We start from the raw sequence: 23,131 nt of genomic DNA, 5'->3' as shown, positions 1-23,131 counted from the left end.
CAAAAGAATAGAAGGAGAAAGCAGGTAGGAGACTGAAAACCTTGACACAAATAGAAAGCTGAAAATAACAGCTGCAGCTCAGCACCTGATTAGAGTAGCAGCCATTGTCATTAATATTGACAAGCAGGGCTTGTTCTTGTTATTGGGTTGTCCCTGCCTTCTTCATTATGTATCACTTTTCAGCTCAATTCACCTTTATTTTTTCACTTGATTCTAGTCTGAATCATAGTTTATGTGATTAATTTATAATTTATTGATTATAGTTTATGAGACTTTTAAGTACAAAAATGTTTTAGTGCTTAAATAATTTGGATTTCTTTTTTTATTTAATTTTTTTATTGAGACAATGTGAATTACAAGTCTTTCACAGTTGTATATTGGGCACATAGTGACAGTGAATTAGGTCCATTCCCACCACCAGTATTGACCTCCCTCCACTGTAGTTTCCAGGAGGCATCCCATAACTCAAACTTTACCCACTGGGACTGCTAGTGTAACAGGTCCATTTTTGTGTATACATTGTTATAGTTTGAGTTTCTTGATTCTATTGTTGATTTTGGTTTGGGTATTTAGGTCTGACCATTTTTGATTTCCATTCAATGCACCTGAGATCGCTTGGCTCCTGGATCCCATCCACATTTTTTTTCTGTTCTCAATTTGTAGGACAACATAGAAATATGAGGCAGAACAAGATGATTCACGTTCTATGGTTTTGTAAAAAAGGCAGGAACCCCTATCTAAGAAGCTATTAATAAAATTCAAAGAAGAAAATAAGAAAAAAAGGGTGGGAGCAGATGTGGCAAGTTGGTGTGTTGTTTTTGTTTTTGTTTTTTTTTGCTTGCATAGAAGCAGTAAACGTTGAGGAAATTCGAAAGGAAATTCTCTTGGCCTAAGAGATACAGGGTGTCTACCGTTGAGGCATACTGTCATAAGACTGACTATGGCTCCAGGTATGCTAGTTGTCAAACCCCCAGGTTTTTCTTTATGGTCCCAGGAAAAGTTCTGCTCAGTCACTGTTGTTTTAGGCAGTCTTCTGTAAATAGAGATCTTGGTTTATGCACAGATCCTATGATTGAAGATCTTCTGATTTTGTCTCACCATTAGGTGGTGAGGAAGGGCAACTTGCTCTTAGATCAGGTTGTTGCTATTTTCTCTTTGTTAGGGTGGCATCATTACAAAAGGTAAACTATCTTTCTCTGCCAATTTCTTTTTTTTTTTTTTTTTTTTTTTTTTGGTTTTTGGGCCACACCTGTGTGATGCTCAGGGGTTACTTCTGGCTATGAGCTCAGAAATCGCCCCTGGCTTGGGGGGACCATATGGGACGCCGGGGGATCGAACCGCAGTCCTGATCCTTGGCTAGCACTTGCAAGGCAGACACCTTACCTCTAGCGCCACCTTCCCGGCCCCTCTCTGCCAATTTCTTATTATTTTCTCGGTACGTGAGTATGCACCTCTATTCAGACAGTAATTGAGTTAAGAAGGTGAGAAGATTTTTGATAAGAATTATGGGTCAAGGTAATTCTAGAAAACAGTTGTCTTCTGATGTGTTGCACTATGCCTTGCATAGCTGTGGGTTAAAAATCATCCAACATTAGATGGAGGAATTTCTCCAATTTGTACAAAAAAATTGTCTTTTGTTTTCTGAGGAGAATAGTTTGTCTTTATACAAATGGATAAAGGTGGGAACAGACATTTGCAAATTCTACAATCAGAATGGCCCAAAAGACAATCTTGTCAAGGCAGCTGCCATTTTACTCAGGTTAGAGACCTATGGATAATCGGTCTGAGTTAGAAAGTTTACCACAAGTGTTAGAGAGAGAGAGGTGCAATTTGAGGTGGGGGATCAGCTTCCAGCATTAGAGAGGGAAATGCCTATCTATGATCCTGTCCATGAGGAGGACAATAACTGGGAGAGCTAGACTGAGGAAGAAGAATTACATCGGGATACACCAGGATGTCCTGGAATATGTTTTGTTTGCTTGTTTGTTTGTTTGTTTGCTTTGCTTTTTTGACCACACCCAGTGATACTCAGGGGTTACTCCAGGCTATGCACTCAGAAATCGCTCCTGGGGATTCTGGGGATCATATGGGACACCGGGAGGGGGCGGGGGATCGAACCACAGTCAGTCCAAGGTTAGCTGCATGGAAGGCAAATGCCCTACCACTTGTGCCACTGGCCGGCCCCTGGAGTATATCAATAGTAATTTTTACCCAAGACTTCCATTCTTATTTTTCCTCACACCCTGGTTATCTGATGTCATCTGAAATATAAAACTGCTTTGCAAGGAGCTGCTGAGGAGGCATGTAGAAGTGGTGATTTGGAATTTGCATTTCCTATCTTTTTTGAGAAAGGACTGGAACCAGTATGGACACCCTTGCCTTTGAAACTATCAAAAGAACTTAAGCAAGCAGTTAGGACTTTGACCCCACTTATCCATATACTATTCAACTTATTGAGTCGGTGAGTTGCCATTGTATAGCTCCTTATGACTGGCAAGAGACTACAAAATCAGTCCTGACTCCAGGACAATATATATTATAGAGAACTAAATGTGAGGAACAGAGCTTGAACCCAACTTGACTCTCTGGCCTCTGTTACCCATTAGCCACCCCAGGTACACACCTTTCAAGGGACCCCAGAAGATTTCTTTCTGTCAAGACCAACCAGTCTATGACATGTGTTTATGTGTAAGAGAAAGAGAGAATGCCTGACCCAGAGACAGGCAGGGATGGGTGGATGAGAGGGAAACTGGGGACATTGGTGGAGGGAAATGTGCACTGGTAAAGGGTGGTGTACCTTCTCTGACAGAAACTTGTGACATGACAAAATTTGTAACCACAGTGCTTAACTGAAGTAATTATTTTTTAAAAAGACAATGTGTGTGTATATGTGTGTGTGAGAGAGAGAGATAGAGAAAGAGAGAGAGGGAGGGAGGGAGAGAAGGAGACAGGAAAGGATGGATGGATGGATGGAGGGAGGGAGGGAGGGAGGGAGAACGATATAAAGGGAAAGAGTGAGAGATGACTGCTCACTTTTCAGGTAACCAAGCAGAACCCTAGGTTCTTTTGCGGGGGCACACCCAGCAGTACTCAAGGATTTCCGCACTTAGAAATCACTTCTGGCAGACTCAGTGAATCATATAGAATGCTGGGATCCTGGCTTGGCAACATGCAAGGTGAATGCCCTACCCCTGTGCTACTGCTCAGGTCCCAGAACCCTAGATTCTTCTGTCTTTTTAGATTCAAGGTAGTACTCACAAGGCTGTATAGCAACTTTAGAGACAGTGCATGTGGCTAAGCCCGGTTTGATCCCCAGCATCCCATACTAGGAGTGGTTCCTGAGTACAGAGACAGGGTAACTCCTGCACATTACCAGGTATGGTCCCAAATCAAAAAAAAAAAATAAACAAGTGAATAAAATAATAAATTAAAAATAAAATTAAGTGTATTAACTTGCACATAAGAAAAGCACAGAATAAAAAATGAACAATTAATACTTTATTCTTTCTATGAGGTAAAATGAATTACAACAGTGTTCATATTACTGTTATATACATGCTGTGCTTCTTAACCACCCCCACTGGGGAATATCAGTAACCCTCTCACTCCTTCAGAGTTTCCTCGCTTGCCATTTGCAGCCTCAGTTGGCTGTTCTGTTGCATCTATGAAAAGACACTATTTATTTTTAAACTTAGATTCCTTTTCCACTTTTTGGTTTGGGGCACTACTTGGAAGCTATTTCTGGTTCACTCTAAAGGCTATGTAGAACCAACATCAAACTTGGATCTCCCACAAGCAAAGCATGCACCCTAATTTGAAGGTGAAACATTTCTCCCATTGTAAAGAATTTCTCAACATATGTAATCTGTCAAGAAATAATAGCCATTTGTAAATCAAATGAACTATTTACAATAATTTGAAACTAAAAATTATAAAACACCATGAAAAATTATTTTATTGTTGGATATGATTTATAATTGATATGATCCTGGGAAGACTGTTATGGTATGTATTTATTTTTAATTTTGGGGTGACACCTGGCAGTGTATGCTCAGGGCTATTCCTAGCTATCTGCTTAAGGGTCACTTTAGCAGTGGTGTCAGGAATTGAATCCAGGTTTCCTGAACGTAAAGCATATACAACCTATTTATTTTTCTCTCTGGCTCAGAGGTTTTAAAAGGTTCTGAATGTTTTTAAAAATGTTAAATAGATAGCCAGGCATCAGAGGTGGCAGATATTAAATGTCTTGAATTCTCAAAGCTATAAAAAGGGGGGTTGGGAAACTCCCAAGAAGTATTCAGGAGGCCCCATCAATGATTCTTGACTGGTCTAGTGGTTCAATACTAAAATTTGAGGATGCAATATTGCTCTGGCCTTGTGGTGTTGGGGATCACAAGGACTACCCTGGCAATGCTGGGCCTCCTGAGATGCTCAGGTGACCATGTGGTGTTAGGAATTGAATTCCAGGACTTATGCCAGGCATCTTACCTAACCTTTCTGTCTCCTGACCTCATAAAGACCTCAAATTTTATAAATATTAAAATATATAGGATAGGGGCTGGAGAGATAGCATGGAGGTAAGGCCTTTGCCTTGCATGCAGAAGGACGGTGGTTTGAATCCCAGCATCTCATATGTTCCCCAAAACCTGCCAGGAGCGATTTTTTTTTGGAGCATAGAGCCAGGAGGAACCCCTGAGTGCTGTCGGGTGTGACCCCAAAACCAAAAACTGATATATATATATATATATATATATATAGACTCATAATAGAATACAATCATAAAAGTTTTAGTTTTAGTTTATTGAAATATAAACCTGTTCTATTTTTTAAAAATCTGTTGTTCACTTAAAATCATGCTGTATCAGAAGCTTCATCTTTATATTCTAAATATGCATGAGTCTGACTCACAGCCTATAGAATGAGTAAGTTCTACAATTTGAGACTGATGGCTCTTGAGAGATGATGGTAGCTATCCTCCCACTTTTCTTCTTATTTTGAGGAAGAGGGTTTTTAAAAAAAAGTCATTGCAGGTGCCAGAGTACAGATAATACTTGAAATGAAGATGTAAGCATGAATGTAGTTGGCCCTGGTTCTGTCCTAGGTGCCACATATTCATCCAGGCATTGTTAAAAATAACCTTGGAAAATAAATAATGAACAAAAAAAAGCTTGGAAAATTAATAAATAAACTAAAATCCATCAAAGCAATTTACATGTTAAAATTTGATGCAAAGGCCCAAAGAATTTTGGGGGGCATCCCTTATTATTGTGTAACAATCTATATACATAGGCAGTGGAAACTAGAAAATATTTTCTGATAATTAAGAATAAGCTTGACTTTCTCTTTCTCCAGTCCTTTGTAAGAGATTACCTAGACCCACTTGCAAGCACTACATGGATTCTTTCATGTTTTATTCTCTCTCTCTCTTTTTTTTTTTTTAATAAATAATACACAACAACCCCATCTTTGACAGTGAATCACTTCTTGGGGAAGTAGATCCACCTTCCTTCATCTCAGGGTGAAACTGCTTTCTACGCCTGTCAGAGCTAGCTGGCTGACTGATTTGAATGTCTGATATTCTATCTTCAGCAGTCCTTTGAAGAACCCTTCCCTGGGTTTCTAGTTTCCTGAAAAGTCCCTCTTTTTCACAGTTCTCACTTGCGTGTCCCTATATGTTTCAGTCTTTTTAGCCTAATTTGGAAGTGTTTTCCTGCACCCTTCCCACACTTCCTTTTGCCCTTAGCAGGAGCCTTTGTTGGAAGAGATGGTGATGGGCCTGAACCTTCTGTTACTGTTCTTCATGCTGGGGCTGGGGTCGACCCCATTGACCGTGGCTCAGGGTGACTTCAGGTACAAACACTTCTTGAACCAGCACTATGATGCCAAACCAATGGGCCGGAATGACAGATACTGTGGAAGCATGATGGAGAGACGAGACTTGACCACACCCTGCAAAGACACCAACACCTTTATTCATGGCAACAAGGGTGCCTTCAAGGCCATCTGTGAAGATAAGAATGGAAGGCCTTATGAGGAAACTTTAAGAATTAGCAAGACTCCTTTCCAGATCACCACTTGAAAGCATATAGGAGGCTCTCTCCGACCTCCCTGTCGGTACAGAGCCACAGCAGGTTCCGGCACATTGTTGTTGCCTTTGAAAATGGCTTACCTGTTCACTTTGATGAGTCTTTCATTCGTTCATAACCTGCAGGCCACTGCTCCAGAACTAGCCCTGCTCTCCTCTTGCACTTCCCCACCACACCCCAGGGTGGCAGACTTTGTTTCCCAGGACCCAGCCAACAGGCTGCCTGTATCTTTTGTTTTCTGTTTATCCATGTCTACTCAATAAAAATGTCTCTGAAATTAATAAGAATCAAAGTCTTCTCATTGATTCTTGGTCTTTGATGTCTCCTCATCTTTCTACTCAGCTGCTGTCTCAGAAGTTTGAATGGAAGAGAAATGCTTTTTACCTTGTCAGTCAGCAGAAATTGAGTATCTAGTGATAGTGCAGAAGCTACACTCACCCTACTAAAAAAGAATTGGGAAAATTCCAAAGCTCGGTAACGAAGCAAAATTTTCCAAAAGAAAACATTTCTTTTGCTGTTAAGTACTAAGTCAACATTATTTTCTCCATACTAAACCTTGAGAAGAGATTATTAGGTTTCAACTCAGGAGCTCTTATCAGTATGAGAAAGAATGTCAGATGGCAGCATCAGACTATTTAGTGTAGGTGAGTGATCTTACCCTCTTCCATTCCCTATTAAGCTCTTGGTAGAGAAGAAGCAACTCTTGAATACAATGAATATTTGACTAGTGGGATGCAAGAAACAGTAATGTTTCAAACAATAAAAATGGCAATGTTTTCTTTGATGTTGGCCTAGGCAGGGGTCTCAAACTCATGGCCCACGGGCCGCAAACGGCCCTTCATACAACATTTTGTGGCCCTGCCCTAGAAGAATCTTTTTGTGTTTTGTTTTGTTTTAATTGTTTGGGTCACACCCCCCAAAGTTCAAGGCTTACTAGTGACTTTACACTCAAGGATCACCCCGACTTTGCCTCCTGCGGCCCCAGGTAAATTGAGTTTGAGACCCCTAGAGGCTCCTTCATAAACAAATGGACAACTCTATAATCTCATATTTACTTCCAAATGCTGAGAGGTGCTGACACAGTGATTCTGCAACTAAAGAAAAGAATCAACCAACAAGCATAGTTAAGACAGTACCAAAGAAAGGTGTCACCAGGATTTAGTTTCAGGCTGTGCATACAAACAAGAAAAAAGGGATACAATTCAAGTTCTCTTTTTCTTATTTTTACAAGTCTTGTATTTTTGGAGAGTGTGCAATTTTCCTTCATTGTTTTTTGAACTTTTTCTTTTTTTCTTTTCTTTTTTTTTTTTTTGATTTTTTGGCTTTGGGGTCTCACCTGACAGCGCTCAGGAGTCACTCCTGGCTCTATGCTCAGAAATCGCCCCTGGCAGGCTGGGTGAGACCATATGGGATACTGGGATTTGAACCACCATCTGTCTGCATGCAAGGCCAATCTCCTACCGCTGTGCTATCCCTCTGGCCCCAATTTTTTGAACTTTTTCTTATCAGTTAATTCTACACTCTTGGAACAACCCATAATTCACTATATATATTTCATTTCATTGGGTCACTAGTTCTTTCATCTCTTTCACAATAAATATATAAATGTTTATAGTAGTATGCCTGGGGATTCTCCTTTTGGTTTTATATTGTATATGTTTGTATGTATATATATGTATTATAGTTTTTTCCCAAAAGATTTTATTTTAACACCATTAGATTTAATACATAAAAATGAAAAGGTTAGGGCTGGAGAGATTGCATGAAGGTAAGGCATTTGCCTTGCACACAGAAGGACAGTGGTTCTAATCCCGGCATCCCAGATGGTTCCCCGAGCCTGCCAGGAGCGATTTCTGAGTGTAAAGCCAGGAGTGGTCCCTGAGTGCTGCCAAGTGTGACCCAAAACCAATAATAAAAAAAAAAAAGAATGAAAAGGTTAAACTTAGTTGTTACTCTATTCTCTTTTCTATTTTACCTTCCTGGTTTCCAGATATAAGGAATAAAAACCAGTTAACCAAAACTTTTTGTTTTGGGGCTTTACCTGTGTCTGTGTTCAGGACTTTTCCTGGCTCTGCCTCAGGCATCATTCCTGGTGGAGTTTTGAGAACAATAAAGAGTATCAGATCAAACCCAGGCTAAATGCGTGCAAGGCAAGTACCTTACTCACTATAATATCTCTTCAGCTTCTCAAATTTTCTTTAACATGTCTTGAGTCTTTCTGAACATTTGTGAATACGTTTCCAGGGATCCAAATATTCCCTGAAGCTCACACAACTAGAGAATTATCTCAATACAGATAACTCCAGTTTCATTAAGATGTCACTTCTACCATCCCTTATCCTTACCATAAAAGCCATATATTCTGGCTGAATACCACTCAGTTTCTGTCTAGATTCTCTGGATTAGCAATAATAGCCTCTCTGTAAAAGAGAAAGGCTCTTTACATATATATATGTATATATGTAAATATATATGTGTATGTATAAATATGTGTGTGTTGAGTCAAAATTTTGATTTTTTATTTATTTATATTTTTAGAGAACAATGTCTCATTTTTTAATTTTGTAAAATATGGAGGTACATCCATATGTAATTCATTGAAAATCTTTTATTTTTATTTTGGTTATTGTGATTTACAAGTTTAAAATACTGTCAATAAACTTTCAGAAATGAAACTTTCCAACATCACACCCCCCACCTACGGAGTGTCCATTTCCCTCTATCATTAATCTCAGGATTTCTCCTCATTCACTCCCCACCTGCCTCAACAATCCCCTTTTTTTCTTCCCACCCATCCCCTCTTACTGCTAGGTTTCTTAGATTCTGTTACTTTTGGCCTTTGTTATCTCCCAGCTATGCTTCTTTATATATAGATGTAAGAGATCATTCTATGTCTGTCCCTCTCACCTGGCTGACTTCATGTGCACTTGGCTGACTTCATGCAACATGATTCTTTCTAGTTCAATCCACTGTAGCAGAAAATTGCATAATTTTGTTATTTTCTATAGCTAAGTATATATATGTATATATATGTATGTATGTATGTATATATATTTTTTGAATTATGTTCACACCCAGCAGCACTCAGGGATTACTTCTGGCAGTCTCGGGGGACCATATGGGATGTCGGGATTCTAACCAATGACCTTCTGCATGAAAGGCAAATGTCTTACCTCCATGCTATCTCTCCGGCCCAAAGTATTATAGTTTCTTTATCTAATTATCTGTTCTTGGAAACTTGGATTGTTTACAGAATTTAGTTATCATAAATGAGCTGTAATGAATATAGGAACACAACTGTTTTCTGATTCGATATTTTGGATCTTTGACATAGATATCATAAGCAGAATTGCTCACTTCTCAGTTCTAAGAAAACTCCACTCTTAGTTATTTGATGAGTGGGCTTAATATTTTCTGAAAAGATTGAACCATGGAGATGGAGAGATTATTCAGTGGGTAATGCCATAGTGATTCCTAAGTACACATCCAAAAGTAAGTATGGCTAAAAACAAACCCAGAAAGATTGATCTATTCGACATTCCCATCAGCAGTAGATGAGGATTCAAAAGGTTCTTTCTTTCTGAAAAGACTACTGGCAAACTCATTATTTTTTAATTTATTTTATTATTATTAATTTTTTATTGAGGCCATTGTGGATTACACATCTTTCATAGTTGTATTTCAGGTGTTTAGTGACAGCGAATTAGGGTCATTCCCACTACCATTGGGAAGTGAGAGTGGTGAGCCAAAAAATGGAGAGAGGGAAAATGAAGCAGAGGAGATAGAACAGAGGTTGAGAGCTTGCCATTAATGCAGGTAACTTGGGTTTGTGTCCCAGCACTAAAAAAAGTCCCCCTGAGCACAAAGCTAGGAGCAGATCTTGAGCACAGCTGGATGTAAATACACCCTGTCTCTCCAAAAAAAATATAGAGGAAAAATTGCAATTCAGTAAAGCAGATGAAATATCAGTTTGACATTCTCAGCACCTCTCTCTAGTGTCTAAGTCTTAGCTTGCTTTCTCCTGTTCTTTGTTTTCTCTTTAGTCACCCACAAGGAAGTGATGGCTTTCCAGAAGAACCGTTCACTACTTCTATTCCTGTTCCTGACCCTGCTGGGCCTAGGACTGATACAACCCTCAAATGGCCAGTCTCACATGTACCAACAATTCCTGAGGCAACATGTGGACACTCAAGGAACAGGTGGCAGTAGTGGATACTGCAACTTGATGATGCAAAGGCGGGGGATGACTTCTCCAAAATGCAAGCCTGTCAACACCTTCATTCATGAAAGCATCTCGGACATAAACCGTATCTGCAGCAGTCGCAATACCACCTGTAAAAATGGCCAGATGAACTGTTATAGGGGTATAGTGAGGGTGACAGAATGCACGGATTCAGGGGCAGCCAGGTCCCCAAACTGCAGATATTGGGCAAGAACTAATACCAGATCTGTTGTCATTGCCTGTAATGGTAACCCACGTGTGCCTGTGCACTTTGACCAATAACTCTTTAGAAATTATGTCCAGTAATGACCTTAAATGTGTTTCCTATAAAGTAACGAGTATTGCATTTGAACTATTTTGGACTCTGTGTCTCTTCTTATTTTTTATACTTTTTATCAGTATAATTTTATTTCCTTTGGTTTTTGAGTCACACCGGCAGCACTCAAGGATTACTCCTCGCTCTACGCTCATAAAAATTGCTCCTAGCAAGCACCACAACCAGAGCATGTGTAAACACCACAGTTTGTGCATGTGACTCTTCTACCACCAGAGCAGAACTAAATGTGAGAACCTGGTGTGCTAGGAGTGTGACCCCTGTTCACAACAGTGACAAAAATAAAAGGGGAGCATGGGAAATTCCAGAAAATTTCTATCATAATTCATTGACTTCTCTTCCCTACTCTGAGGTTATGCTATCCTTCCTCTGTGTTGAGAATTTTGTGTTTGAACTTTCTTATTAATTCATACAACATGACAGTATCCCGTGACAGTATCACAAATAAGAACTCCTTTTCATCTAAAATAGTCATAATTAAAAGCTTTATTTTTGCAACAAGAAATCTACAGAAGGGGCCAGAGTGGTGGCGCAAGTGGTAAGGTGTAGCAGGTCAGCCCCTGAAGAGGTTGACTGATGGTGGGATGGAGAATGAGGCCCTTTTCTTCCAGCTCGGAGCACGCGTCTGCCACCCTGTCTAGCCCACGGTTCTGAGGTGAATCGGCGGGTAAACAGCTCGCAGACAGTCAAGCTCGTGGAAATATTTGCTTTATTCGGAAGGACAAAACTGAAGTCCAAAGACTCAGATTCAGTCCCAGCCAGCCAAAAGCCCCCGCCTTCCACAGACCCTTGCTCTTATTCCCCAGAGTCAGGTACCACCCAATGATGGGATCAAATACCAACCAGTGGTGGAAGCAGAATCAGGTCCTACCCTAGGGTGGGGGCAGAATGCCAGGTCACACCCTAGGGTAGGGCACAATCACCTAATCAGTTTAGGGTGAGCAACATAGTAATCCCCCAAAATATTTACATACACAACAATTCCCCTGTTTGTTTTTAGTAAACAAACAATATTGTCTACAATTATTAAAAGAAAAATTAGTCACTAATAAAAGAGCGGCTGTTTGCATAAGCGCATCACAGGAAAATGTAAAGAAAAACTTCTAACCTAAGCACAGGGTGTCTAAAACCAGAAACATGTATCAAGGAATTAACTACAAGCTCCTGAGAAGATAAATCTAAGATGTACATAGATGTTTCGAAGAGACACCAGAAAGGTTGTGTAGCAGGCAAGAAGAAGCACCTTTTCTTTATTTGTTGTTGTTGTTGTTGGTTTTTGGGTCACACCTGGCAGTGCTCAGGAGTTACTCCTGACTCCACGTTCAGAAATTGCTCCTGGCAGATACTGGCATTTGAACCAATGACCTTCTGCATGAAAGGCAAACGCCTCACCTCCATGCTATCTCTCCAGCTCCATTTTCATTCAAGTTCAGGTAGACCAGAAAGCCCATCTTTGAGGGCATTGAACTAGGCCTTTATTTCGGAAGAAGAGGCACATACACCCTCTGCACAGTGGGGAGCCACTGCAATGATGATCAATAGGTATCTGAACTTAGTCCAAGTTCTTAATCCTGTCTGAAGTCCATAAGATGTCTGAAATTGATGTCGACTATTTATAGATGGGAGCTTAAGTCACAAACCAAAACAAAATGTTTAAGGCAGAGACCCTCCCTGTGTAAATAAACAACTTGAGGGCCCTTCCAAAATGGATGGAACCTTCTATAAACCTAGTATTTTGCCTATGATGCGCCCACGCAAAAAACCCTGAGAACAGACAAAAATATTATTTAGGAAATTATAGACAATAATATCTAACTCACAAACCTAAAGTCAAGAAAGCAAAACCTTAATGTAATACAATATCGATTCCTAATATTAAAAACTAAAATAGAAAAACATTAATTACGATAGTCAAAAGAAGTGTAGTACCAAATATAACTTCAAAGGATTACAGTTATAGGAAAAACAACAGATGAAATTTCTACAGAGTTCAATACCCATCTGTAAAAATGAGGGGTCTGGAACTCCAAAAAGACCGGCAGAAGACACTTGATGGGTCTGGAAAAGCGGGCTGAAGCCTTGTACAGGAGATAACATCAAGCTGAATAAAGAAGGAAGGCCAGTACAGTCATCCATGTGTTGGGGCATCCCAAAGCGTTACATTATTACATCATGAGTTGGTTGGGCTTCTACATTTCCTTTGGGATCGGTGCAATCTTGGGGTAGCCATTGTAGAAATGGTCAACAATAGCACTGTGTATGTGGATGGAAAACCAGAAATTCAGATAGCACAGTTTAACTGGGATCCAGAGACTGTGGGTCTTATCCATGGATCTTTTCTCTGGGGTTACATTGTGACACAAATTCCAGGTGGCTTCATTTCCAACAAGTTTGCAGCATATATGGTGTAAAACTCCAACAGTCACGTATTTCTTCTTCTAGCCGAGATCAGGAAGCTTGTAGTTGTGGGTGAAGGAGATTAGTTGCACATGTGAAGGGAATCCTGAAAATTAAAAATGTTAAGGACTAGGAAGAGAGAAGGAAGGATAAGGAAGACTAAATTGGGGAAGATAAAGTTAGGAAAAAGGGAACTATATACAAAATATGCAGAACAGACAGACAATAAACAAGACATACACATACAGACTTCACAAAAAATATGGCCATAACTCTCACTCATACTAAAAAACGTTTGTTGGAAAGGATCCAAAATAGAGCAAAAGAAAAGAGAATTCAGCTGAATCAACTAAAAGCTTCTTAAAATGTAATAGCCGGCAATTGTTTAGATAAATCATTTCAAATTCACACAAAAAAATTTTTTTTTTATGGTTTTGCCTAGCAGATCTGAAAGAGAATTTCATGCGTAATACAAACATGGACAACTCTACTATACGTGTATATCAGTATATATACAAAGTTATTGTATAACAGTAACTTTATGATAATCAATCATAGTCAAGAAGCACTGTGAAGAAAGTGTTATAAAAAGTTATTGTATAACAGTAACTTTATGATAATCAATCATAGGCAAGAAGCACTGTGAAGAAAGTCCACCTAAAATTATCATTATGTCAGCGTCTTAAAACCTAAATTGAGGGAAATAAAGCAATGATGTTAAAATAAAAAGAATGAAAGTCGTTAAATGAGTATACCTAGAAAGAAAAACAACATTAATATGATGAGAAATTTCTCTTTCAGGTGAACATTGACTAAATTAATTTGTAAAATTTCATGATTACCTGAGACCTAGAGCAATAATGAAATTAAGACATAAATCCATCCTACAAGGAAACACATTGGGGATTCATGATTTTCAATCTATATTCATTGATCATGCCTGTGGAAAGATTAATAGCAACTGATAAGGAAGTGAAATGATTATCTGGTGTTCATTGTAGATCTTTAAGAAGTATAAAACAGGATGTATGCTTCTGTGGATTTCACCAATGTATTAAGAACTTTTTTGATCTTCTTGTCATCAAAATTGATCCAGTGTTGTTTTGCAGCAATTTTACAGTATGAAGTACAATGCCCATAGTGAACTTTACCATAATGATTTGACACCGATGATAAGTTGTATTTCTTAATCTTGCTTTTATTCTCTGAAGTGAATTCCTCTAAATTGAGGTCTTCTAAATGAAAATCTACATAAGTATGCAATTTTTTTATTTGTTTGCCATCAAAAGCAAAACGTTTCAAGTGTATTATAAGTACTGGTGGCAGTTTCCATAAGTACGTTTTCTTTGAAAAATCCCTTCTATTTTTCCAACTGTTGCACAGAACTTTGTTGTCATTTCTTAATTCTTCTTATTTAAAAAATTCAGAGAGGCATTCCTGTAATGTACATTTATCTGTAGATGTAACAGCCAAAGACAAATGAACAAATGTCTCATAAACCTCAGACTTTTGGTGGCAAGTGAGACACTGGAGTATAGATTTGAATTGTCCTTGAAAGAGATAATAAATAATAGATTTATGAGCCTTTTGGTGTTCTGGACTAAATTGTTCATAATTTTCATTTCCCATGAGATGTGTAGTTTTGTCTATCATTAGATTTACAGTAAGCAAGTCCTGATGTAATCCCTCTATTAGGAACATCAGTAGTTCGTGAGGATCCTGCTGATTGTGTCCAGCAAACTGGTCATTAAGGAAACCAATTGTTACTTTGCAGATTTCAGGGTTAATATATATATGAAATCCATTTCCCATGGTTTTATTGAGCCGACCAAATTCTTCGGCTAACTTACCTTTATGCCCCATCGGATTTTTCTTGTTAATATCCTTTTTATAATGATCTTTATGAAAATACTGAGTCAAGTCTGAAATATTTTTTTTTTAATTTTTTTTTTATTTAAACACCTTGATTACATACATGATTGTGTTTGGGTTTCAGTCATAAAAGGAACACCACCCATCACCAGTGCAACATTCCCATCACCCAAGTCCCAAATCACCCTCCTCCCCACCCAACCCCCGCCTGTATCCTAAACAGGCTCTACATTTCCCTCATACATTCTCAATATTAGGACAGTTCAAAATGTAGTTATTTCTCTAACTAAACTCATCACTCTTTGTGGTGAGCTTCCTGAGGTGAGCTGGAACTTCCAGCTCTTTTCTCTTTTGTGTCTGAAAATTATTATTACAAGGGTGTCTTTCATTTTTCTTAAAACCCATAGATGAGTGAGACCATTCTGCGTTTTTCTCTCTCTCTCTGACTTATTTCACTCAGCATAATAGATTCCATGTACATCCATGTATAGGAAAATTTCATGACTTCATCTCTCCTGACAGCTGCATAATATTCCATTGTGTATATGTACCACAGTTTCTTTAGCCATTCATCTGTTGAAGGGCATCTTGGTTGTTTCCAGAGTCTTGCTATGGTAAATAGAGCTGCAATGAATATAGGTGTAAGGAAGGGGTTTTTGTATTGTATTTTTGTGTTCCTAGGGTATATTCCTAGGAGTGGTATAGCTGGATCGTATGGGAGCTCGATTTCCAGTTTTTGGAGGAATCTCCATATCGCTTTCCATAAAGGTTGAACTAGACAGCATTCCCACCAGCAGTGGATAAGAGTTCCTTTCTCTCCACATCCCCGCCAACACTGTTTATTCTCATTCTTTGTGATGTGTGCCATTCTCTGGGGTGTGAGGTGGTATCTCATCGTTGTTTTGATTTGCATCTCCCTGATGATTAGTGATGTGGAACATTTTTTCATGTGTCTTTTGGCCATGTGTATTTCTTCTTTGTCAAAGTGTCTGTTCATTTCTTCTCCCCATTTTTTGATGGGGTTAGATGTTTTTTTCTTGTAAAGTTCTGTCAGTGCCTTGTATATTTTGGAGATTAGCCCCTTATCTGATGGGTATTGGGTGAATAGTTTCTCCCACTCAGTGGGTGGCTCTTGTATCCTGGGCACTATTTCCTTTGAGGTGCAGAAGCTTCTCAGCTTAATATATTCCCATCTGTTAATCTCTGCTTTCACTTGCTTGGAGAGTGCAGTTTCCTCCTTGAAGATGCCTGTAATGTCCTGTAGTGTTTTGCCTATGTGCTGTTCTATATATCTTATGGTTTTGGGGCTGATATCGAGGTCTTTAATCCATTTGGATTTTACCTTTGTACATGATGTTAGCTGGGGGTCTAAGTTTAATTTTTTGCAAGTGGCTATCCAATTGTGCCAACACCACTTGTTGAAGAGGCTTTCCCTGCTCCATTTAGGATTTCCTGCTCCTTTATCAAAAATTAGATGGTTGTATCTCTGGGGAACATTTTCTGAGTATTCAAGCCTATTCCACTGATCTGAGGACCTATCCTTATTCCAATACCATGCTGTTTTGATAACTGTTGCTTTGTAGTACAGTTTAAAGTTGGGAAAAGTAATTCCTCCCATATTCTTTTTCCCAATGATTGCTTTAGCTATTCGAGGGTGTTTATTGTTCCAAATGAATTTCAAAAGTGTCTGATCCACTTCTTTGAAGAATGTCATGGGTATCTTTAGAGGGATGGCATTAAATCTGTATAATGCCTTGGGGAGTATTGACATTTTGATGATGTTAATCCTGCCAATCCATGAGCAGGGTATGTGTTTCCATTTCCGTGTGTCCTCTCTTATTTCTTGGAGCAGAGTTTTATAGTTTTCTTTGTATAGGTCCTTCACATATTTAGTCAAGTTGATTCCAAGATATTTGAGTTTGTGTGGTACTATTGTGAATGGGGTTGTTTTCTTAATGTCCATTTCTTCTTTATTACTGTTGGTGTATAGAAAGGCCATTGATTTTTGTGTGTTAATTTTGTAGCCTGCCACCTTGCTATATGAGTCTATTGTTTCTAGAAGCTTTTTGATAGAGTCTTTAGGGTTTTCTAAGTAGAGTATCATGTCATCTGCAAACAGTGAGAGCTTGACTTCTTCCTTTCCTATCTGGATTCCCTTGATATCCTTTTCTTGCCTAATCGCTATAGCAAGTACTTCCAGTGCTATGTTGAATAGGAGTGGTGAGAGAGGACAGCCTTGTCTTGTGCCAGAATTTAGAGGGAAGGCTTTCAGTTTTTCTCCATTGAGGATAATATTTGCCACTGGCTTGTGGTAGATGGCCTTCACTATATTGAGAAAGGTTCCCTCCATTCCCATCTTGCTGAGAGTTTTGATCAAGAATGGGTGTTGGACCTTATCAAATGCTTTCTCTGCATCTATTGATATGATCATGTGGTTTTTATTTTTCTTGTTATTGATGTTGTGTATTATGTTGATAGATTTACGGATGTTAAACCAGCCTTGCATTCCTGGGATGAAACCTACTTGATCGTAGTGGATGATCTTCTTAATGAGGCATTGAATCCTATTTGCCAGGATTTTGTTGAGGATCTTTGCATCTGCATTCATCAGTGATATTGGTCTGTAATTTTCTTTTTTGGTAGCGTCTCTGTCTGGTTTAGGTATCAAGGTGATGTTGGCTTCATAAAAGCTATTTGGAAGTGTTTCTGTTTGTTCAATTTCATGAAAGAGTCTTGCCAAGATTGGCAGTAGTTCCTCTTGGAAAGTTTGATAGAATTCATTAGTGAATCCATCTGGACCTGGGCTTTTGTTTTTCGGCAGACATTTGATTACTGTTTTAATTTCATCAATGGTGATGGGGGTGTTTAGATATGCTACATCCTCTTCCTTCAACCGTGGAAGATTATAAGAGTCCAAGAATTTATCCATTTCTTCCAGGTTCTCATTTTTAGTGGCGTAGAGTTTTTCAAAGTAGTTTCTGATTACCCTTTGAATCTCTGTCATATCAGTAGTGATCTCTCCTTTTTCATTCCTGATACGAGTTATCAAGTTTCTCTCTCTCTCTTTCTTTGTTAGGTTTGCCAGTGGTCTATCAATCTTGTTTATTTTTTCAAAGAACCAACTTCTGCTTTCGTTGATCTTTCGGATTGTTTTTTGAGTTTCCACTTCGTTGATTTCTGCTCTCAGCTTTGTTATTTCCTTCTGTCTTCCTGTTCTTGGGTCCTTTTGTTGAGCATTTTCTAGTTCTATTAGCTGTGTCATTAAGCTACTCAGGTAAGCTCCTTCTTCCTTCCTGATGTGTGCTTGCAAAGCTATAAATTTTCCTCTCAGTACTGCTTTTGCTGTGTCCCATAAGTTCTGAGAGTTTGTGTCTTTATTGTCATTTGTTTCCAGGAACCTTTTTATTTCCTCCTTGATTTCATCTCGGACCCACTGGTTATTGAGCATGAGGCTGTTTAACTTCCAGGTGTTAAAGTGTTTCTTCTGAGTCCCTTTGGAGTTCACAAATAATTTCAGAGCCTTGTGGTCAGCGAAGGTAGTCTGCAAAATTTCTATCCTCTTGATCTTATGGAGGTATGTTTTATGTGCCAGCATGTAGTCTATCCTGGAGAATGTCCCATGTACATTGGAGAAGAATGTGTATCCAGGTTTCTGGGGATGGAGTGTCCTATATATATCCACTAGGCCTCTTTCTTCCATTTCTCTCCTCAGGTCTAGTATATTCTTGTTGGGTTTCAGTCTGGTTGACCTGTCCAGTGTTGACAAAGCCGTGTTTAGGTCCCCCACAATTATTGTGTTGTTGTTGATATTATTTTTTAGATTTGTCAGCAGTTGTATTAAATATTTTGCTGGCCCCTCATTCGGTGCATATATGTTTAGGAGAGTGAATTCTTCCTGCTCTACGTACCCCTTGATTAATATAAAATGTCCGTCTTTGTCCCTTACAACCTTCCTGAGTATAAAGTTTGCATTATCTGATATTAGTATGGCCACTCCAGCTTTTTTATGGGTGTTGTTTGCTTGGATAACTTTTCTCCAGCCTTTTATTTTGAGTCTATGTTTGTTCTGACTATTCAGGTGCGTTTCTTGTAGGCAGCAGAAGGTTGGATTGAGTTTTTTGATCCATTTAGCCACTCTGTGTCTCTTAACTGGTGCATTTAGTCCATTGACGTTGAGAGAAAGAATTGTCCTGGGATTTAACGCCATCTTTATTTCAAAATTTGGTGTGTCTTTTGGGTAGTCTTGTCTTAGATTAGGTCTTTCAGTTTTTCTCTTAAGACTGGTTTTGTGTCTGTGAAGTTTCTGAGCTGTTTTTTGTCTGTGAAACCATGTATTCTTCCATCAAACCGGAAAGTGAGTTTTGCTGGGTATAGTATTCTGGGTGAAGCATTCATTTCATTCAGTCTTGTCACAATATCCCACCACTGTTTTCTGGCATTGAGCGTTTCTGGTGACAGGTCTGCTGTAAATCTCAGGGAAGCTTGCTTGAACATGATTTCCCCTTTTGATCTTGCTGTTTTCAGAATTCTGTCTCTATCTGTGGGATTTGTCATTGTGACTAGGATGTGTCTTGGGGTGGTTTTTCTGGGGTCTCTTTTGGTTGGTACTCTTCGGGCATGCAGGATTTGATCACATATATTCTTTAGCTCTGGAAGTTTCTCTTTAATGATGTTCTTGACCATTGATTCTTCCTGGAAATTTTCTTCCTGGGTCTCTGGGACTCCAATGATTCTTAAGTTGTTTCTGTTGATCTTATCATTGACTTCTATTTTCGTCTGTTCCCATTCTTTGACTAATTTTTCCATTGTCTGCTCATTTGCTTTAAGTTTTTTGTCCAATCTCTCCTGCTGTATGGAATTGTTATGTATCTCATCTTCCACAGCACCAAGTCTATTCTCAGCTTCTGATACCCTGTCCCAGAGCTTATCCATTTTGTCATTCACTTTGTTTATTGAGTTTTTCAGGCCTGTTAGTTGACATGTTATTTCAGTTTGGAGTTTTGTCATTTCTGCCTTCATATTTTCTTGGTTCTTATTAGTGTTCTGTTCAACTCGATCCATGGTTTCTTGGAGTCTGTTGAGCACCTTCCATATTGCTAGTCTAAAGTCCTTATCTGAGAGGTTGATTAGTTGTTCAGTCATTATCTGGTCCTCAGAATTGTCATCTTCATTCTCTATGTCTGATGCTGGCCTGCGCTGTTTCCCCATTGTCACATTTGTATTGTGGGTTTTTCTACGTGTTGTAGTGGTATTCATTGTCTATATGATGTAGGCAGCACACTCCTCTGGCTCCTCCCTTTCTGGATGGGCTGACTTGCCTCTAAGGGAGGGGAGTCCTCCGTGGATGAAGCCTCACACTGGGTCAAATCTTAGGCCCGAGCATGTAACAGAGAAGACAGTCCAGAGAGAAATGTTTGCTTCTGTGATATAGCGCCGTTCTTAGTGTGATTTTTCCTTCTTGTTGCAATGGAGTTCTTTCCTTAGAAAGAGTGCACGGCCGCGTAGCGAAGCGGAGCGGCCGTGCTCCTCTGAACCTCTTTTTGCCCCACTCGCAAGAGTTTCACGCAAGAGGACAGTAGACAGACATAGACAGGTCACACTCACAGTCTTTCACAGCTGAGCCCCACTGGGCCAGTGTACTTTCGCGGATTTTCCCCGCCTGGTGTCACACACAGGGAGCCAGCTTTTGCAAAGGATAGCCGGTTTTTATGCTCTGAAGTCCCTCCCTGAAAATGGCGTCTGGGCGAGCGAGGTTTCTGGAGGCTCTTTTTGCCCCACTCGCAAGAGTTTCACGCAAGAGGACAGTAGACAGACATAGACAGGTCACACTCACAGTCTTTCACAGCTGAGCCCCACTGGGCCGGTGTACTTTCGCGGATTTTCCCCGCCTGGTGTCACACACAGGGAGCCAGCTTTTGCAAAGAATAGCCGGTTTTTATGCTCTGAAGTCCCTCCCTGAAAATGGCGTCTTGGCAAGCGAGGTTTCTGGAGGCTCTTTTTGCCCCACTCGCAAGAGTTTCACGCAAGAGGACAGTAGACAGACATAGACAGGTCACACTCACAGTCTTTCACAGCTGAGCCCCACTGGGCCGGTGTACTTTCGCGGATTTTCCCCGCCTGGTGTCACACACAGGGAGCCAGCTTTTGCAAAGGATAGCCGGCTTTTATGCTCTGAAGTCCCTCCCTGAAAATGGCGTCTGGCAAGCGAGGTTTCTGGAGGCTCTTTTTGCCCCACTCGCAAGAGTTTCACGCAAGAGGACAGTAGACAGACATAGACAGGTCACACTCACAGTCTTTCACAGCTGAGCCCCCTCAAGTCTGAAATATTATACAAGCATTGCAATATAGAGTTCATGTAGCAAGAGTTTCCTATATTTTGGAGCCCAGTTAAGACAGGTTCCTGTCTTTCCTTTTGCATCTCGGAGTGTAAGGGTTTATCACTACCATCAGTCTCACTCATTGTATGTTGTGTGACGGCTAAATCGTTGTTCCCTGCCCCAGAGACCTCAGCAATATTGCTTCTGTTAGTGTCTGAAGTATTCTGTTTTTGCTCTGAAGGAAAGTTTGTAGTCTGAGCCTGATCATTTGTGCTAGCACGATTTCTAACAAGGCGTAATGGAACCCAAAATTTCTTGGGAGGGTTGTCATTTATAGAAACATAGGCATAACCCCTTCCTCTTAGGAGAAGATATCCAGCTATCCATTTTTCATCCTCCTTGATCCAAATAGGTTTATGGGTTGTTTCTTGTCTCTGAATATCTTCTTTAAAATGTCTTTCCGCTGCAGTGTAACTTTCCCCTTGGTGTAAGTTAAAGTAATTTAGTGTGATAAGAGTCAAGGATAGCAAATCCGTTGGTGGTAAACCTCTTTTTCTATTTTTTTGCAATTGAGTTTTTAAGGTTCTGTGAGTCCTTTCTACAATGGCCTGTCCCCTACAATTGTAAGGAATTCCTCTGAGATGTCTTATCTGCCATTCCTTACAAAAAAAATTCAAAAGTTTTGCTAACATAGGCTGGCCCATTATCAGTTTTTATTGAATATGCAATACCCATCACAGAGAAACATTGTAAAAGAAAACTACAAGCAGCCTTAGATTTTTGAGAAGACATGGGAATTGCCCACATAAACCGAGAATAAGTGTCCACCACAACATGAAGATAAGGTTTCCTTGGAAATAAATTTGTTTGAGTTATATCCATTTGCCAAAGTTCGTTAGACTGTAAGCCTCTTGGGTTTGCTCCTGCTATGTGAGTCTTTTTTGTTAACGGTGCACATACGTTGCAGTTTTCTACAATTTCTCTAGCTTGCCTCCATGGAATTTGGTAATTCACATGTAAACGGCGAGCATTTGTGTGTAGGGCTGAATGTTCCTCTACAGGTGATTTAAATATAGGCATTGCTAGCAAGTCAGCAGTTTTATTTCCTTGAGCCATAGGTCCTGGAATACCTGAGTGGGCTCTAATATGCGTGATGAAGATGGGCTCAGTTCGTTTTTGAAGAAGCTGCTGTAATTGTTTAAGTAAGTCCTGTATGATCGGGTTATTAGCATTAAGGGAAGCAGTGGCTATCACATGACATAAATTTACCACATACAAAGAATCAGAAACTATATTCATGGCTTCAGATACATTTTCTAATAGGTAAATTAACGTTGCTAATTCAACTTTCTGTGCAGATTTATATTTGGTATCTATGGTCATATTAATGTTGTCTCCAGTTATTCCTCCTTTTCCATTTTGGGATCCATCAATGTAAAAAACCTTGGCATTGGGAATAGGGGAATCCCGAACAATTGAAGAAATAACAAACTGAGTTTTCTTTAAAAAGTCCCAAATTTTTCCTGCTGGATAATGGGAGGATATTTCTCCTGTGAAATCTGAGAGGGCCCTTTGTAGAGATTCATTAATTGGCAATATTGACTCAATTTCCTTTTTTGGTACTGACAAAACTATTATATCTGGGTCAAAACCTAGTAACAATATAGATCTGAGTCTTGCCTTGATAATAATCTCTGAAATCAGTTGCAAGTAGGGGACAACTGAGCGAGGTTGTTTGTTATGTAAATACACCCATTCCAAAGGTCCTGACTGTTGCATCAAGGCCCCTGTGGGGGTTTCTATAGTAGGGAAGATTAACAGTAATACCTTTTCTCCTGGGATGAATCTTGAGAGAAATGATTTTTGTAATCTGCTCAAGAAGATGTCCAATTCATTTTTGGCA

At 39.5% G+C, this 23,131-nt stretch overlaps 2 protein-coding genes and 1 pseudogene across 7 annotated transcripts in view; 2 read left to right on the top strand and 1 right to left on the bottom strand.

The window, feature by feature from the left end:
• Window positions 1-10,590, top strand: part of LOC126001437 (ribonuclease 4-like) — a 150,994-nt gene extending 140,404 nt beyond the window's left edge. For all 3 annotated transcript variants that reach the window (XM_049768704.1, XM_049768703.1, XM_049768705.1), the window contains exon 2: window positions 10,130-10,590. In XM_049768704.1, coding sequence (XP_049624661.1) covers window positions 10,147-10,590 — 444 coding nt within the window. In that variant the 5' untranslated portion in view covers window positions 10,130-10,146. The remainder of the gene's footprint in view (window positions 1-10,129) is intronic.
• Window positions 1-23,131, bottom strand: part of LOC126001426 (ribonuclease pancreatic-like) — a 459,609-nt gene that overhangs the window by 63,177 nt on the left and 373,301 nt on the right. The gene's annotated exons all lie outside the window — the stretch shown is intronic.
• Window positions 5,744-6,378, top strand: LOC126001442 (angiogenin-like; annotated as a pseudogene).

This window comes from Suncus etruscus, chromosome 2 (assembly GCF_024139225.1).
Source record: "Suncus etruscus isolate mSunEtr1 chromosome 2, mSunEtr1.pri.cur, whole genome shotgun sequence".
NCBI classification, from domain to species: Eukaryota; Metazoa; Chordata; class Mammalia; order Eulipotyphla; family Soricidae; genus Suncus; species Suncus etruscus.
The sequence above is the reverse complement of the archived record's forward strand: the minus strand, read 5'-3'. Positions and strand labels throughout refer to the sequence as shown.